Source organism: Dreissena polymorpha, chromosome 15 (assembly GCF_020536995.1).
Source record: "Dreissena polymorpha isolate Duluth1 chromosome 15, UMN_Dpol_1.0, whole genome shotgun sequence".
In the NCBI taxonomy this organism is placed as follows: Eukaryota; Metazoa; Mollusca; class Bivalvia; order Myida; family Dreissenidae; genus Dreissena; species Dreissena polymorpha.
In genome coordinates, this window is record NC_068369.1 from 14218534 (window position 1) to 14237220 (window position 18687).

The window sequence follows — 18687 nt, forward strand, 5'->3', positions numbered from 1 at the left end:
AATATTGCTTGAATTTTTTTTACTTATTATATACCTATTTGTGTATGTTTTTTAAGAATGCCACATTGTAAAAAAAGTATTGTTTCATTTGCATAATATGTATAATGTGTCATTGTCTTTATGTGTAACCTTCTGTAAATAAAGCTTTTATTATTATTATTATTATTATTATTATTATTATTATTATTATTATTATTATAAACCTAATCATAACCTTGACTTTAACTTTTAGTTGGGTGCTTAAAATGCAATCTCTTGTAGCTATGCACTAAGACATACTTATTTTGAATTGTTCACTCCATTTGGAAGTTTGAAAGTGTACACACTTTAATGAGGTTGTAACTTAATGTCGTTGGGGCATTACCCCCTGTAGTGGGAGTATAACTCACTGTTGTTTTGATATAGATCAATGTAGTGGGAGTATAATGCACTGTTATTGGCATACAACACACTATAGATAGACATATAGATTCATTTCGAGATAGAAAGCGTATACATAGTTAAATACAATTTTTTTTAAATTAAATTCATTTGAATTATACATTACTTACCTGCTATCTATTAGCTACACCTTTTCAAGGCGGGTTATCTCATTCAAAAATTAATCAAGAGCTGGGGGTTAAACATAGTGCAATGCAAGCTTACAGGAAATCGAGAACCATAACTCATCTTCCTTTTCATAAAAATATACGAAAATATTAATCGATGAGCGGGGTGGAAGGTGGGACTTACCGATAGCAGGTAAGTATTTAATAAAAAAAATGTGTTTTATTTTAAAAAAATTAGTTTGAATGTCATAAATACGTTACCTTCTATCTATTAGCTGATTTTGTAGTTGCGGCGGGAAGGTTCGTTTATATTTACCCATCACAGCATAACTATATTTACGTCTTTTAGCCAGAGATAGTAGAGCTATTTCATCAGATAATCTTCGTTAGTACAGTATTGTACTTTGATTCTTTGATGGAGCCAGCAAACTTACGGCATAGAAGAAACTACTGTTTGAGCAACCACAAGAGGACATGTAACCGGTTTAACTTTAACTAGTTGGGTGTAACCCCTAAAAGATTATAATGAGGGTATATAAGCAAGCGTATCATTCAGCACGATTTGCGGGAAAGCAGTCATCCATATTGGTTGAAGCAGTTGTTCTTCACTTTTATTCTGTTTTCTATAAAGGTATGTTGTATTTTAACTATGTAAATTTATTAGTAATATGCTAGTCTAGATGGCCATTGAATAGTGCTTTTGTCGGTATTGTATTTATCAGTTAAATATGGTTGTTTTCATTGACCTTGGTATTGTTTATGATGGCAGCATAATTCTTTGTATTTAACAGTCATAACAAAGATCACTTTCTTTTCTGTATGCTTGCACATATGAGCTAATATTGCAGTCACAGCACTGGGCATCATCTGCATTCAAGACTGGGGTCATAAGCTGTCATAGGAGGCCAATCCACAATTGGTATGTCATGTTATTGGATGTATTTTTTATCAAGTTCAGATTTGTATCTTTTATTATTTTGATGATTAGCATTGGAAATGTAATGCTAGTTCGATCTATTGTAAGTTGTCGATCTATTGTTAGTTTTCGTGGTATTGTGCTACAATATAGCGAGACCTTATATTGACGACCACTAGATATGTACTTTGCGACGCCTTTGTGATTTCTCTGAGACGCTTTAAATACAGTTATTTCCAGAGATTGTATTACAATTATGTAATCATTAAAAGTTATAGTGTTGAGGGAAAACTAAATTAAATGGACATGTAATGAACCCAGCTTGTGTGTTGTCTGTATATATACATTTTTTATAATATAAGGAACACAATTGCAAGCCACAAATGGCGCCCAACGTGGTTATATTTTAGATTTCTCTCATTTAAGAACTGAACATTAATTTAAAAAAAAATAAAAAAAAATAAATGAGTATTGATGATTGTTAAAGATTGTGGAAAATCTTTGGTTGTATGGAGGACGTACAGCTTATTCGGTAGCCAGTGGTCGGAACAGTTGGCGTGTGCAGTGGAGCAATCCAGGTGGCATTCTGAGCGATTATTTGTTGGGAGCGACGAGCGATCTTTAGGAGCGAGTAGAACATCAGTGCCTAAAAAGTGACTGGAGCGTGTGACATTGACATTACCGTGTGATTGAGAAAAACACATTTGTATTTGTGAGTACCAATAGTGGAAGGCCATTATGTATTAAATTGCAGTTGAATTTCTTTATTTAATTGTAAATAATCCATTGTGGTCCATATGCTGTAAATAATGTGTTGTTGTTTTAAAACTTGTTTTTAACTGCAATTTTTTAAATATCCTGGGGAAAAAAGTATATTATTAAACAATTGATTTGGAAAGTGTCACAATTGCATGATACCTTAGCAATTTTAAAACATATTCCTTGGTGATGGTTTCTTTAACTAACAAGTCTATTTAGTTAACTATTTGAAGCAACTTTACTATTCTTAAATACTTCGTAATATTGCCATCATATTGAAAACCTTACATACAGGGTATATTTGATTGGTTTTATGTTATTACAGTACTTTTCAGTGGCCACCAAGTTTATTTCAGAGGTGTTGTTTGTCTGGAGGTGGTGACCAGCATTCAAATCACACAGCTATTAAGTTAACAGGTAGTTAATTTTCAATCGTGCTGAAAGCTTCACTTGCTTAGTATTATTCGTTGGGGATCTTACATTTCATTGACATGTACACTGTGACCTTGTCAGAAAATTGTTGACAACTATTTGACCTTGACATTTTATTTTCAGGAAGTACACAATTTTTGTGTGTTTATAACTCATTTAGTGTATTATTTGGCAGTTTTGCAGTTTAATTGTTAAATTAGTTTTTTCATTCGTGCTGTAAACAGTGGGAATATTAATTTAATATTGAACTTGTTTCCACAATTTTAGAGTTGCAGATTTCCAGAAAATTCTGTGTGTATTTTGTGAATTTGTCATACAAGTTTGTATTTATTGTACAAGTTTCAATTTTTATAAGTCTCTTTATTTATTAGTTGTTATATTTGGAAAACATAATGACTAGTAGGTCACATGAAGAGGAGGATTCTGATAAGAGTGGGCTAGCAAGTGGTGGATGTGAACAAGAGCGTACACTTACAACAAAGGAACAGAAGCTGCTAGATGCCCTCAGAGAACTGAACATGGATCCTCAGACAGAGAGTGGAGAAGATATAGGTCTTTTTGTGAGACGACTGACAAAGAAAACAGAGGAAGAGAGGAAACCTAGGGTGAGTCCATTTGAGTATTCCATGCCAAGATTTTCAAGTTATCCAGAAACAGGGACCTACCATTTCCCCAAACTTTCAGCATTTTCTGGAGAAGACAACAAAGGGGAAGCAACCTGGGGTGCCTTTAGATACGAAATACATGCACTGTTGACAGAGGGAACATTTACAGAGAAGCAAATCATGCTGGGTCTAAGAAGATCAATGAAAGGTACAGCAGGTGATATTTTACGCAGATTAGGACCAGGTGCATCTCTACACGAAGTGCTGAAGAAGCTCGAGAGCACTTATGGTAACATAGAGTCCCAAGAGTCTGTGATGCGAAAATTCTACTCATGTACTCAAGGCGCAGAAGAAGTGACTGCATATGCTTCAAGACTAGAAGATCTCTTTGCCCGAGCCATAGAATTGAAGGCAATCAAGCGAGGAAATGATGAGATCCTGAAACAAGTTCTATTTCAAGGGCTGAAGTTAGACTTGAAACACATCGCCCAATACAAGTATGACACGATTGATGATTACGACAGATTCAAGATTGAGTTAAGAAGACTAGAAAAAGACCTTCAAATGACAGACAAGAAAAGGACCTGCAATGTTGCCCAGAAGCCAGAAAAAGAAGAAAAGTCAGAAATCAATGAATTAAAGGCCATGGTTCATGAGTTAAATAGGAAGATAGAAGACCTTCAGAAAGGATACAACAATCCCAACTACTATGTAGGCAGAGCTATAAGAAGAGGCAGATTTCAACAACCACCACTACAAAGAGGAGGAAGAGGGATGTATAGACCTTCCAGACCAATGGGTAGTAACAATTTTAGAGGACCATGTTATGCATGCGGTGATCGGGGTCATTTTGCGAGCGACTGTCCCAATGATATGCAGAAGGGAAAATACGGAAACAGAAATTTAAAAGAGTAAGTGCTCTTATTGAGGGATCGAATGCGGGCACTTCATCTAAAGATCCCAAATAAGCCTACACAGACAAAGAAATGGATCATCCAGTCACATCAGCTCTCATTCAGGAATGTACAGAGAGTAATCTACCCAGTACTGTAGAAGTCAGTCCAGCATTAGTTATGTCTGGGAAGAAGAGTTTAACCGTCACATTGACCAATCTATCTACCAACACAGTATGTTTGGCACCGAAGGCTATACTATGTGAACTACAACCAGTAGAAGTCACTGCAGAAGTACTTGACAGATTAGAGGAAGAAAATCTAGACATCAAAAGAAAGAATATAGTAAAGGAACTCAGCATTGATGAAGATAACATTTTAGATTCTGAACAAAAACGAGCCTTAACTGATCTGTTAATGAAACACAGGAGCATTTTCTCTACAAGCGACACAGATATTGGAAATTGTACATCAATCAAACACAGAATAGACTTGCATGATGAAAGGCCATTTAAGCAGAGACACAGAAGAATTCCTCCTGGAATGATCAATGAAGTAAGACAACATATAGAACAACTACTAGCCTGCAACATCATTAGACCATCTAAATCTCCCTTTTCATCCAACATAGTCCTTGTAAGAAAGAAGAATGGAAAACTGAGACTTTGTGTGGACTACCGTATGTTAAATGACAGAACCATCAAAGATTCATTTGCCTTACCAAGAACAGAACGAATTTTTGACTGCTTAGAAGGGGCCAAGTACTTTACAACCTTCGATATGAAAGCAGGATATCACCAAGTGGAAATTCTAGAAGAACACAAGGAACGCACCGGATTTACAGTGGGGCCACTCGGTTTCTTTGAATTTAATCAGATGGCTTTTGGGTTATGTTATAGTCCCGCTACTTATCAAAGACTAATGCAGGAGTGTTTAGGTGATTTTAATATGAAAATTTGTGTTATTTTTTTAGATGACCTGATTATTTTCAGCCGCACCGTGTCTGAACATTTAGAACGGTTAGAATTAGTTCTTTCTAGATTGCAGGAGTGTAACTTGAAACTGTGTCCTGAAAAATGTCAATTTTTTAAACAACGTGTTAACTTTTTAGGTCACATTGTGAGCAACGAAGGCATAGAAACTGATCCCGAGAAGATTGAGAAGATCCGAAATTGGCCAAAACATCAAAACCCTAGTGAACTTCATTCTTTCTTAGCATTTGCAGGTTACTACAGGCGATTTATAAAAGATTTCAGTAAAATTACAAAACCTCTCTCAGAATTAATTCCACACCCCACAGGCAAGAAAGCACAACAGAAGAAAGATGCCAAAGAATGGACATGGACAGAAGAAAACCAGCAGATCTTTGATAAATTGAAAATAATTCTTACATCTCCACCTATTTTTGCTTATTCTGACTTCCAGAAACCCTTTGAACTTCACACAGATGCATCAACACAAGGACTAGGAGCAGTTTTATACCAACAACAAGATGACAAAAGGAAGAGAGTGATAGCATATGCCAGCCGACAACTAACAAAGTCAGAAAAGAATTATTTCGCATTAAAACTAGAATTTTTAGCGTTGAAGTGGGCCATTACGGAGAAATTTTCAGAATATTTATCACATAGTCATTTTACAGTGTACACTGATAATAATCCACTAACTTATGTTTTATCTTCAGCTAAATTAGATGCCACAGGTCAAAGATGGGCAGCAGCAATTGGAGAGTATAATTTTGATATTTTTTACAGACCAGGCGTACAAAACACAGATGCTGATGCTTTAAGTAGATACCCACCAGGAAAAGTTTCAGACTCGAACAATCATGTAGTACTTGATAACAATGTGGTTAAAGTTATATGCAATTCTCTTCAAAGTATTGAATGTTATTTTGAGACGTTACCTTGTTTATCTTTAAATGTAGTAGACATAGCGGACAATTTCGGACAACCTTTGGCACAGATAGAAATGCGTGAAATTCGGAGAGCACAGAGATCTGACCCTTTCGTTGACAAATGGAGAAGAGCAGTTATTGACAAGAGCCTACCACAACAAATACATAGTAAGCATGACATTAACATGAAGAAGAACTTTGCTAATTTGAAGATCAAGAGAGGTATTTTGTTTAGAGATATTCAAGATCAAGGTACACATATTGAACAATTAGTGATCCCTGAAGTTTATAAAAGTGATATTTTGAAAGGTCTTCATACAGACGTAGGACATCCGGGAAAGGAACGAACGATGAAACTGATACGAGAGCGATTTTTTTTGGCCAGGAATGTCTTCAGAAGTAGAGCAATACGTGTCTAAGTGTGACAAATGTTTAAGAAGGAAAACAGCAACTAACACAAGAGCACCTCTGGTAAATGTACACACAACCTACCCACTAGAGCTTGTTTGTTTTGACTATCTCTCATTAGAACCAGCAAAAGGAGGATTCAACAGCATATTAGTTATTACAGATCACTTTACCAAGTACGCACTAGCTATTCCGACCAGAAACCAGACAGCCAAGACGACAGCAGAAGCTTTCTACAACAATTTTATCATTCATTACGGTATCCCAACAAGACTCCATTCTGATCAAGGCGCAAACTTTGAATCTGATTTAATCAAAGAACTTTGTAATATCACCAACATGAAGAAAACACATACATCTGTATACCATCCACAGGGAAATGCCGGACCAGAAAGGTTTAATAGAACTCTACTAGACATGCTGGGAACTTTGGAAAACGAACAGAAAAGTAACTGGCAGAAATACATTAACTCATTAGTTTATTCCTACAACTGTACGCCTCATGAATCAACAAAATTTTCACCTTTTGAATTGATGTTTGGAAGGAAGCCTAAATTACCTATTGATGCTAAATTTGAAAGATCACAAGAACAATCGTGTAATAAGACAAGTCAGGAATATATTGAAGATTTGAAAGATAGGATTAAAACGACAAGAGAAATTGTAGAAAGGTATATTTCAAAGGCAAAGGAAAAGCAGAAACATTCATATGACCTTAAAGTAAGAGGAGCCAAGGTTGAAGTAGGAGATCATGTCCTGGTGAAGATAATGGCTCATGGTGAAGGAAAACATAAACTTGCAGACAAATATGAAGAAGAACTATATATCATAACAGAACAACCGCATGAAAACATCCCGGTATTCAGGCTTAAAGGTGTAGAAAGTGGTACACAGAAAACTTTACACAGGAATCATATATTACCAGTGAAGGCTCGGGAAGATGTGGACGGAGAGAGTATACACGAGGTCATAGAGCAAGCGGGGATTTCTAAAGCAATAGGCAAGGATGCATCCGGAGTTGGATTAATAAAGGAAGAAAATGAACCGTCCCAGAGTGACAGTTCCGATGAGGATTGTACGAGTTTTATACATGTACCCAGAACAAGTATTTGTGGGGACGCCCACAGACACGAGGAGAAGATTATTAACAGACGAATGGACTCGAGTGATGTTGTACATACTCAGCCCATACCCGCTGGAGAAGAAGTGAGTGGAACAGAGAGGGAAGAAAACGCGATAGAAAATGGCTGTCCGGCTGTAGAAGCTGGTAGGAATACGGATGAGGAAGAGGAACAAGTGGGAAGGAGTGAAATTATCGCAGAGGCTGGGAATGGATCCACAGAGCCAGGAGTAGAAACCGATGAGAACACGACTCAGGACACTGCACTGCAAGAGCAAGATTCCAACAATGCAGCGCAAAGAAAGAGAAGACAATTACCTCTACAGCCTGTTAGAAAATCTGAACGGCATAGAAAATTACCAACTAAATATGATGATTTTCATATGTTTAGTTTAGTAAACAGACCTTTTGACAATAGATTTCATGCTTTAGAAGTATTAATGTCTTCAGGAATATTAAAGAGTATGGAGTGTGAAATCGCCAGAAAGATAGTAAATGCTATCATGAAGTAAATGTTTTATGAAATTTGTATAGATGTATTTTAACAAATTTTATGATTTTTAGATATTTGTGAGGACACAATTCCTTCAGAGAGGAGGAGAGATTGAATAATTGTTTGAATAATTCTTTAGGTGCTGTATTTAACAGTAATGTTATATTGTATTGTAAATTTGTTGCAGATAGACAGGTACATTGATGCTGCATCTGTATTTATTATCAAATAATTACTGATTTTTTTCGTTTTTTAGGTTTTATATATAATTATTGTGTACATGTATATATATATATATAATGTTAAGTGCGAATGCTGTTGCACTTGAACTATGTTTTATATGTTGACAATGGACAAAATGAAGAATGAATATATATACGCTATGACTATGACGGGACGTCATTTTCAAAGGGGGGAAATGTGTAACCGGTTTAACTTTAACTAGTTGGGTGTAACCCCTAATAGATTATAATGAGGGTATATAAGCAAGCGTACCATTCAGCACGATTTGCGGGAAAGCAGTCATCCATATTGGTTGAAGCAGTTGTTCTTCACTTTTATTCTGTTTTCTATAAAGGTATGTTGTATTTTAACTATGTAAATTTATTAGTAATATGCTAGTCTAGATGGCCATTGAATAGTGCTTTTGTCGGTATTGTATTTATCAGTTAAATATGGTTGTTTTCATTGACCTTGGTATTGTTTATGATGGCAGCATAATTCTTTGTATTTAACAGTCATAACAAAGATCACTTTCTTTTCTGTATGCTTGCACATATGAGCTAATATTGCAGTCACAGCACTGGGCATCATCTGCATTCAAGACTGGGGTCATAAGCTGTCATAGGAGGCCAATCCACAATTGGTATGTCATGTTATTGGATGTATTTTTTATCAAGTTCAGATTTGTATCTTTTATTATTTTGATGATTAGCATTGGAAATGTAATGCTAGTTCGATCTATTGTAAGTTGTCGATCTATTGTTAGTTTTCATGGTATTGTGCTACAATATAGCGAGACCTTATATTGACGACCACTAGATATGTATGAATAACATAGTATTTATTTATGATAACATACTTAAATGTTATTGTAAGTCTGTATCAATTTATATTATTGTAGAATATTGTTATTGTTATTTCAGGGCTTTGACAACTTTGCGACGCCTTTGTGATTTCTCTGAGACGCTTTAAATACAGTTATTTCCAGAGATTGTATTACAATTATGTAATCATTAAAAGTTATAGTGTTGAGGGAAAACTAAATTAAATGGACATGTAATGAACCCAGCTTGTGTGTTGTCTGTATATATACATTTTTTATAATATAAGGAACACAATTGCAAGCCACAGACATATAGAAATTGTCTTGTTGACCATCAAGAGAACGAAGATAGAAAGAGGAAAAGGTGGTCGGATTCCTCCAGAAAGAAGCTTGAAGCACTTCAGACAGTGGAACATTATTACTATACGCCCACGAAGCCGAAAGAGCTCTTAATTTATGCGGTCTGATCTTAAAAAGGGATAAATCCCTAGATGAGAGAGAAGAATAAACCTTCCTTAAAATCGAGGCTACCCAACGAGAAATAGAAGCCGCAGACACATCACCACCCGTTTAAAGGAATAAAAAGTCTCTTGCGAGAACCTCGAATTAGACTTTACTGTTTTAAGATAGAAGTTCAAAGCCCTGACCGGGAAAAAGAGTCTATCATCATCTTCATGTCCACAAGTGTCCTAGAAATACTTGGGACTTTAAAGGGTTTAGAAGCCATAGCGGGGAATTAATTTTTAGCAAGGAATCATGGCTGACATAACAACGTAACAGATCCATCGGAGGAATCAAAACGAAGATGACCATCCTCGATAGAAAGAGCATGCATTTCACTTTTCCGTTTGGCTGAAACCATAGTAAGAAGGAAAACGGTTTTCCAACTTAGGAACTGTAACGGAGTTTGATCAAGAGGCCCATATGGAGCCTTAGTAAGAGAACAAAGAATACAAGCCAAATCCCATTTAGAAGCAAGTGTCCGAGAAACAGGACGTCTGAGTTCCATAGCTCTTATCACTTCCGGAAACGCTGGATCAGCACAGACTTGTGATGACTTACGAAAAGCCAATGTATGTGAAATCATAGTTCTATGTCCTTTGATGGAGTTAAGACAATGTTTCTTATCATCAAAAAGATAGATGAGCAAATCCGCTATGCATCTAGCAGAGGGATTGAGGGGATCAATTTTCCCTCGAATACACATGTAAGAGAAGAGTTTCCAGCGAGCATCATAGACTGCTCTGGTGAACTTTCTCCTTGCAGAAGCAACGAGGTTTGAAGCCCTGACAGAAAAACGTTTCTTCTACAGAGATTGCCTGATAACGGCCAGACGTGTAAGTGGAAGATTGCTGGATCCGCATGTAATCTGCCTATTGAGACTGATATGTGAGGAAGTTTCATGGGATAATCGTTCAGGAGACTGAGAAGATCGTTGAACCAAGATCTCCTGAGCCACCAAGGGGCAATCAGGAGTATGCAACACGAACTCACCCTGATTATCGCCAATACCTTGGGAATCAAAATGGGTTGGACCAGTTGGTCCAATCGAACGAAAGCGCGTCGACTTCCAACGCTGCTGGATCGTTTACTGGACTCACATACAGAAGAGGTATGTGGTTGTGTCTGGTCGCAAATAAGTCGACCAGTGGATAACCAAACATAAAAAAGATCTGATTTGCCACTTCCTGATAAAGTGTCCACTCCGACGGAAGTAACTGATGTTTGCGAGACAAACCATTCGCCATGGCGTTGAGGCGACCTGGAATATATTTTGCTAGAAGATAAATGTTGAGCGTCTTTCAAACAACAAGTTATTTCCTAGTTTCCAAATACAGAAAGTGAGATTATTTTTCCCCGTGCCTGAATGCAAGTCACAACTGATGTGTTGTCTGTTGACACCATCACACAAGAGTCTCAAAGATGTGACTGGAAATGAGATACAGCTAGAAAGACTGCTCGCATTTCTTGATAGTTGATATGCAGATGTGACTCATGATTAGACCAAAACCCTGCAAATATAAGACTGAGTGGTTCGAGATGAGCACCCCACCATTCCTTGCTCGCGTCCGTCCTTAGAGATAAAGATGGTTGCGGAGGAAGAAGTGGTACTCCTGCCAAGAGAATTTCCTCGTCTAGCAACCACTGAATATGAGGTACTAAGTCCGGAAGAATTGGAATCTGTGATAACAGATTGTCCGGAGACCATTTCCATCTAGCGGAGAGGAAATGCTGAAGAGGACGTAGGAACAGACGTCCCAACTGCACATATTCTGCTATTAAGCTCAGGATACCGTAGAGAGAGAGGAATTCTTGAGCTGTTATATGAGCTTGGGACAAAACCCATTTTACCTTCACCAGAAGGTCTGATATACGTTGCCGTGACACTCTGACCCGATTAATGTGGGTCAAGAAATTCATTCCTACGAAAGTGAAATCCTGAGAGGGAATGAGTTCTAATTTGTCTGCATTTAGGAGGAGCCCTAAGGATAGGAGTTCCTTACGAGATAATTCTAGGTGGTGCAAAAGCAATTGACGATCAAGCTGGTGTAAAAGCCAGTCGTCGAAATACTGAAGAAGAAGAATACCGTGAAGTCGGAGGTGTGCTCCGACCGCAGCAATATGCTTGGTAAAGACTAGAGGCGCCTTTGCCAACTCAAATGGCATCGCCCGGAACTGGTAGACCTGGCCTCGCAAGGCGAAGCGCAGGTACTTCCGGAATTTGGGATGTATAGGAACATGGAAGTTCGCATCTTCCAGATCCAAAGACACCCCCAGAGCAGGAGTTTGATGGAATTCCGTATGAAAGAAGGAGTCTCCATCTTGAAAGTTGGTTTGAGTAGATACATGCTTAAGACTTTTAAGTCTAGAACTGGTTTCCAGGAACCATCTTTCTTTTGAACAAGAAACAGACGACTGTAAAATCCTGGAGAATAAGGGTCTAGAACCCTTTCTACCGCCTGATTTTCCAAGAGACCGAGAATGGACTCTGGAATATGTGGATCCGGAGATACCAGCTCTTTAGGGACGCGAGAAAATGGAGGTCTGTTTTCGAATTGAAAAATCATGCCTTTTGTAACAAGAGACTGAACCCAAGCGTCCGACGTTATTAGAAGACATCGATTTGAAAATGTAGAAGTATGGCCCCGACTGGTATTTCCGGCATTTGAGGAGATGTCGGCAGAAGTGGCCCCTAGGGCTGGTAAGGAGGAGGTCCGCCCCTGCGGACAGGAAGTTTGGAATTCCTCTTATCCGTCTAAGGTTAACTCTTTTCCCTAGAATTCTTAACAGAAAACCTCTAAGATAAGGAAGGTCTGTTAAATGAAGGCTGTCTATTAGGAACCGACCGTGGATTTAACGAAGGCCTATTAGAGAAAAGAGTGTTCCTCTTATCCTTCTTAGCTGCTGGAACTGCCGGTGGCCTAGAAGCTGGACGCGTAAAGGCCCCTTGGCGTTGTCTAGAGTTCTTTATAGCTAAAGAAGCATGTAAGAGATCATCCCTGTCCGCTGTGATTGCGTTTTGAAACCTTCCACCGAACAGTAATCCTGATGAGAGAGGTGCCGTTCTAAGGGAATTCATACCTGGTTCTAATACAAAATCTTTAGGTAAAGATGAAAGGATAAGATCTCTACCAATTCTTAGCATCTCAGACATTGAAGACACAGAATTATGTGAAAGGAACAATTTCGTTCGTGAGAGATGAATTAACAAATCACGAAGTTCTTCAGGAACATAGTCCGACCAAACACAAATTAACTGCAAAATTGTCGCTTACATGAAATCTATCTCGTTAGAATGACCTAATGATATGCGCACTCTCCTTTACCAATTTTCCAACATGGAGTAAGGAATGGAAACAGAATTTGAAGCACTATGTGTAGTAAGTCAACGCTTGTTGATGTCAGGATCATGAGCCGGTAGTTTTGAAAAATCCAAGCCGGAAGTTGGAACTGGTACAGGAGGCTTGTAGCTGTTACTACCTACATGATGTTTAGGATCAGACAATCAAAAATAATCTTGAACCCATGTGTCAGAATTCGACGGGGTAGAAACAGGGGGTACACGACTAGGTAACATAGAAGATACCCGTTGTGCAGACAAAATAGCCGTAGTCGTGAGATGAACACCAGAACACAAAGCCTGAGAATTGTGACCAGCCACTGCAACCTGTGTTGATGTCAAACTGGAAACTGGAACTGGTACATTCGGTAAGAAGAAATTACAATCCGAAAAAGGAAAGAACTTTGAACGATAAGAATAGTCGGAACGACTATACCTACGTGAAGCTTGTTGACGTCCTTTATCCCTGCGATGCCGAGAACTAGATCGTATGCGATGGGAATGACGTCTCGTAAAGTAGCGTCTCCGTGAGCATCGAGATGATCGGTAACGAGCATATCGACGCCGGGAATGAGGAATGCTCAAAAAAGGAGAGCGTGTCCGACGTCTACCCCTAGTGTCGGTACTCATTGACGACGAAGAAGAGGAAGAGGAGGAAGAATAGCCCGATGATGAAGAACGACGTCTTATTCTGATCGTTGACCTGTGACCCATGACCGGTGATCGGTGACCGGTCCCCTATGATCGGACCGGTCCCAGGTGACCGGAGACCGGTACCATGGGCCAGTGTGGTCATCGGATAATCACCGATTTATGGCGCTTGCCATATAGTCAGACATTGGTCGATGTCCTTGACCAATGCCCTCGTGCAAAGACCGGCGTATGGGGTTCGCCATATGGTCTGATGTTGATCGACTGACAGCAATACGCGCAGTACGACCGCCATCTTGCCCGGAACCCAGTGACTGATGCTGCAACTTGTCATCCCTGGTATGCACAGTCACCGGGTATTTATCCTCTGCCGAAGGTTCGTCTGTACGTTTTCACGAACCTCTCGTATGTAACTTCTTTTATAATTTTCTGAAATAGAAGAAAAAGAAAAAAACCTACAAGACAATAAGCAGTGTTTATAAAACAGATTTGATAAAAAATACATTTAAAACAAAATATTTACACTGTACAAATCTTCTCAATTGCCTATTGACGAAGATCACGAGATGTACGTGCTCATTTAAATGAGCACGTACAAAAATCCCAGCAAAGCTGAACACAATTTAAGTTTCGACAATTTTTACATGAAATAACTTCTGAAGGAAAGAGAAAAGATAAATCAAGCAATTTATCTCTAAAATAACCCGAACAACCACGCAGAAACAAACGAAAATCCAATGTTTACTCCGGAGACGAAAAATGGCGTGCAAGCATGGCGGTCCAGAAAAGGAAGATGAGTTGAGGTTCTTGATTTCCGGTTAGCTTACATTGCCCTATGTTTACCCTGATCTACTTTCATTATGGAGGTGGATGGTTCCCCAGCCCTTGATTTATTTCTGGATGAGATAACCCACCTTGAAAAGGTGTAGCTAATAGATAGCAGGAAACGTATTTATGGCATTAAAACATAACATACTAAGCAATTAGTAAAAACTATATCATGTACAATAAAATATGACATGCTTACTTACACCAAGGATAACACAAAAAGAGCAAGCCCTTATTTTGATTGTGGTCCTCAATGGTCTATAATGGGGATATAACTTATTGTTATGTGGACATAAGTCCTTATAGTGGGGGTATAACTAATTGTTATGAGGACATTACTCCCTGTATTTTGGGGATAACTGACTGATGTTGTGATATAACTGACTGAAAGAGAGGGCAAACTCATTGTCATATGTGTATTACTCAATGTAATGGGGGTATACCTCAATGTAGGTAATACTTACAGTAATAAAGGTACAACTCATTTTAATGGAGGTATAACACACTGAGATTATAATCAAAGATTAAAAATCAATACTCTCAATACACTTTTGGTGCTCACCGACAGGTAAACAGGGGTCTACTATGCCGTCCCAGTTGCCAGTAGCATTGCATGTCATGACAAAGTTCCCTCTGGAAGTCCGGTTGTAGCCAGTCATACAGCTGTAAGACACTGTCGACCCGTATGTTGACCTCGTCATATTGACCTGGGCGTGTGTGTTGTTAGGTGGGGCTCCACAGTCTGAAATAGACCAAAAAATATAACCTTACCCACGTTGTTTGTGTGCTTGACAAGCCGTCTTATGTAGGTGTCCCGTAGAATATGTACAGCTAACTGTATACTTAATTCAGGTTGTAAAGTGTGGGTATAACAAACTGTATTTGAGTTAAAACTCACTGTTACGGGAGCATAATGAATTTGGTTGGTCTATGACTAATTTAGTTGAGGTTTAAATCAATGAAACAGGGATTTAACTCACTATTTAAATGGGGGCAAATGGGTATATAACTCATAAAAAAGGTGTATTAGTCAGTGTAATGGGTGTATTACTCCAGGTTATTTGGTATAACGCAATTCAATGGGGGTATAAATATAGTGGGAGTATGACTAAAAAAAGTCGTGACTCTCAGTACTTTTTTGGTGCTCACCGACAAGTAAACAGGAGTCTACTGTGCCGTCCCAGTGGCCAGTAGCATTGCATGTCATGGCCGAGTTCACTCTAGAGGTCCGTTTGTAGCCGGTCATACAGCTGAAAGACACCGTGGACCCGTATGTTGACCTCGTCATATTGACCTGGGTGTGGTTGTGGGTAGGTGGAATTCCACAGTCTGAAATAGACAGCTTCAGGTTGGGCGAAATATTTGGAAATTCTTCAGTAACAAGTGCAGTTACATAGTGCAAAAAGTTTTGGACTAAGAGGTATACTCATTGTCGTACATTACTAGGTGATTCGAAGGAAGCTTCTCCCTCTAGCAACATTCTGGAATTAGTAAATCCCCTAGCTAACTGTAAACTGTATTCCAGATGTAACACGTGGGTATAACACACTGAAGTAAAGTTTTAACTCAGTGTATTAATGGCAAAATCAGTGTTGTAGCAATATAACAAGCTGAAGATGGGGATTATCACTCACTATAGATGGGGTAAAGCTTGCTGTATATGGAGAATAGCTCACTGTAGATGGGGTAAAGCTCACTGTAGATGGGGCTATGATAACTCACTGTTATGGGTTTATCACTCACTGTAGATAGGGGCATTTCTCACTGTATATGGGGCATAGCTCACTGTAGATTGGATTATCACTCACTGTTACTTGAGTATAACTCACTGTATATGGGTTATAACTCACTGTAGATGGATGGGGGAATATCTCACTGCAAAAGGGGTTATCACTCACTGTAGATGGTGTATAGCTCATTGTAGATGGGGATATAACTCACTGTAGATGGGTTTATCACTCACTGTAGATGGGGTATAGCTCACTTTAGATGTGGTATAGCTCACTGTAGATAAGGTCATTACTCACTGTAGATCGGGTTTAACTCACTGTAGATGGGATACAGTCCACTGTAAATGGTGGTATATGTGGGGGTATAACTCACTATAATGGGGTTATAACTCACTGTAGTTGGGGTATAGCCCACTGTAGATGAGGGTATAACTCACTGTAATGGGGGTATGACTCACTGTAACGGGGTATGACTCACTGTAATGGGGTATGACTCACTGTAATGGGGTTATAACTCACTACAGATGCGGGTATAGCAGAAAGACAGACATACAGACATACAGACAGACAGACTTACAGACAGATAGACAGACAGACTGACAGACAGATAGACAGACATACAGACACACACACACACAGACAGACACAAACACACAGACAGACAGATTTTCAGTACACTGTTATTGCTCACCGACAGGTAAACAGGGGTCTACTGTGCCATCCCAGTGGCCAGTAGCATTGCATGTCATGGACGAGTTCCCTCTGGAAGTCCGGTTGTAGCCGGTCATACAGCTGTAAGACACTGTGGACCCGTGCGTTGACCTTGTCATATTGACCTGGGCGTGGTTGAAGGTAGGTGGGACTCCACAGTCTGGAATACACAGCTTCAGGTTGACAGGTCACAGGCTGTTGCTTAACAATACCATGATTTTAGTGGTAACTAATAGCACATGATTAGAAAATTTCATCAAATGAACTATTATTCCTTACACAAATAGAAGACAAACTCAATGGAATTGCTTTGTATGCTTTTGAAATTGCACACCTTAGGTGATATCAAAGAAAGTTACAAAACTTTGATTAACATGATGGTGCAAGTTGAGGATTAACTGAAGAGTTTAATAGAAATGGTGGGTTAACAAGCATTATATTTCAATACAGATCAAGATTATTTTAGATAATACATCACTGGCAACAAACGCAATTTGAATATTTACATAACTTATGTAAGAAGGAAACAGAACTATATGTCACAACATGACAAAATAGAAAACTTCGTGATGACCAACGACACTTTTACATGGACACCGTAGTAACCATAGATTGTGCAGTTGATATAGTCTGCATAGTTACCATAGCTTGTGCACTTGATACGATTTGCATACTTAACAAATTTTGTTCAGCTGATACGGTTTGCATAGTTACCATAGATTGTGCAGTTGATACGGTTTGAATAGTTATCATACATTGTGCAGTTGATAGGTTAGAATAGTTACCATAGATTGTGCATTTGATACGGTTTGTTTAGTTACCATAGATTGTGCAGTTGATGCAGTTTGCATAGTTACCATAGATTGTGCAGTTGATACGGTTTTAATAGTTACCATAGAGTGTGCAGTTGATACGGTTTGCATTGTTACCATAACTTGTGCAGTTGATACGTTTCGAATAGTTACCGTAGATTGTGCAGTTGTACGGTTTGCATAGTAACCATAGATTGTGCAGTTGATACGGTTTGAATAGTTACCATAGATTGTGCAGTTTATACAGTTTGCATTTTTACCATAGATTGTGCAGTTGATACCGTTTGCATAGTTACCAAAGATTGTGCAGTTGATACGGTTTGAATAGTTACCATAGATTGTGCAGTTGATACGGTTGCCTTTCCACTGACCCTCATTGTTACACTCGAGCTGTGACACTCCCCCGGATTGGTAATAGCCCATTACACAGCTGTAGTTGACGTGGCTTCCGTAAGCGGTTCTGTTCTGATCATTCAGTTTGTACACACTGTTCACAACAGACGCAGGTAAGCCACAATCTAGAGTATTTAAAGAGCAAACTGTAAGAACACCTTGAACTTATTACACAATAGACTCGCAACCACTATGTACTTACTGTGTATTACACAATAGACTTGTAACCCACTATGTACTTACTGTGTATCACACAATAGACTCGTAACCCACTATGTACTTACCGTGTATCACACAATAGACTAGTAACCCACTATGCACTTACTGTACATTACACAATAGACTCGTAACCCACGATGCACTTACAGTGTATCACACGATAGACTTGTAACCCACTATGTACTTACTGTGTATTACATAATAGACTCGTAACGCACTATGTTCTTACAGTGTATCACACAATAGACTTGTAACCCACTATGTACTTACTGAGTATCACACAGTAGACGTGTTACCCACTATGCACTTACTGTGTATCACACAATAGACTTGTAACCCACTATGTTCTTACTGTGTATCACACAATATACTTGTAACCCACTATG

General features: G+C 38.7%; 1 protein-coding gene and 1 long non-coding RNA gene across 2 annotated transcripts in view; one reads left to right on the forward strand and one right to left on the reverse strand.

Moving 5' to 3' along the window:
- The window catches only part of LOC127860908 (uncharacterized), a 345694-nt gene that overhangs the window by 183022 nt on the left and 143985 nt on the right, over window positions 1–18687 (reverse strand). Inside the window, exons 58-61 of the mRNA XM_052399220.1 lie at window positions 18022–18207; window positions 16858–17037; window positions 15586–15765; window positions 14999–15178 (exon numbers count right to left, since the gene is read on the reverse strand). Of these exons, the coding sequence (XP_052255180.1) occupies window positions 14999–15178; window positions 15586–15765; window positions 16858–17037; window positions 18022–18207 (726 nt within the window). The remainder of the gene's footprint in view (window positions 1–14998; window positions 15179–15585; window positions 15766–16857; window positions 17038–18021; window positions 18208–18687) is intronic.
- Window positions 1726–9256, forward strand: LOC127860754 (uncharacterized). The gene is made up of 3 exons (XR_008039915.1): window positions 1726–2176; window positions 8866–8936; window positions 9217–9256. It is a non-coding gene; the product is annotated as an uncharacterized LOC127860754 (long non-coding RNA).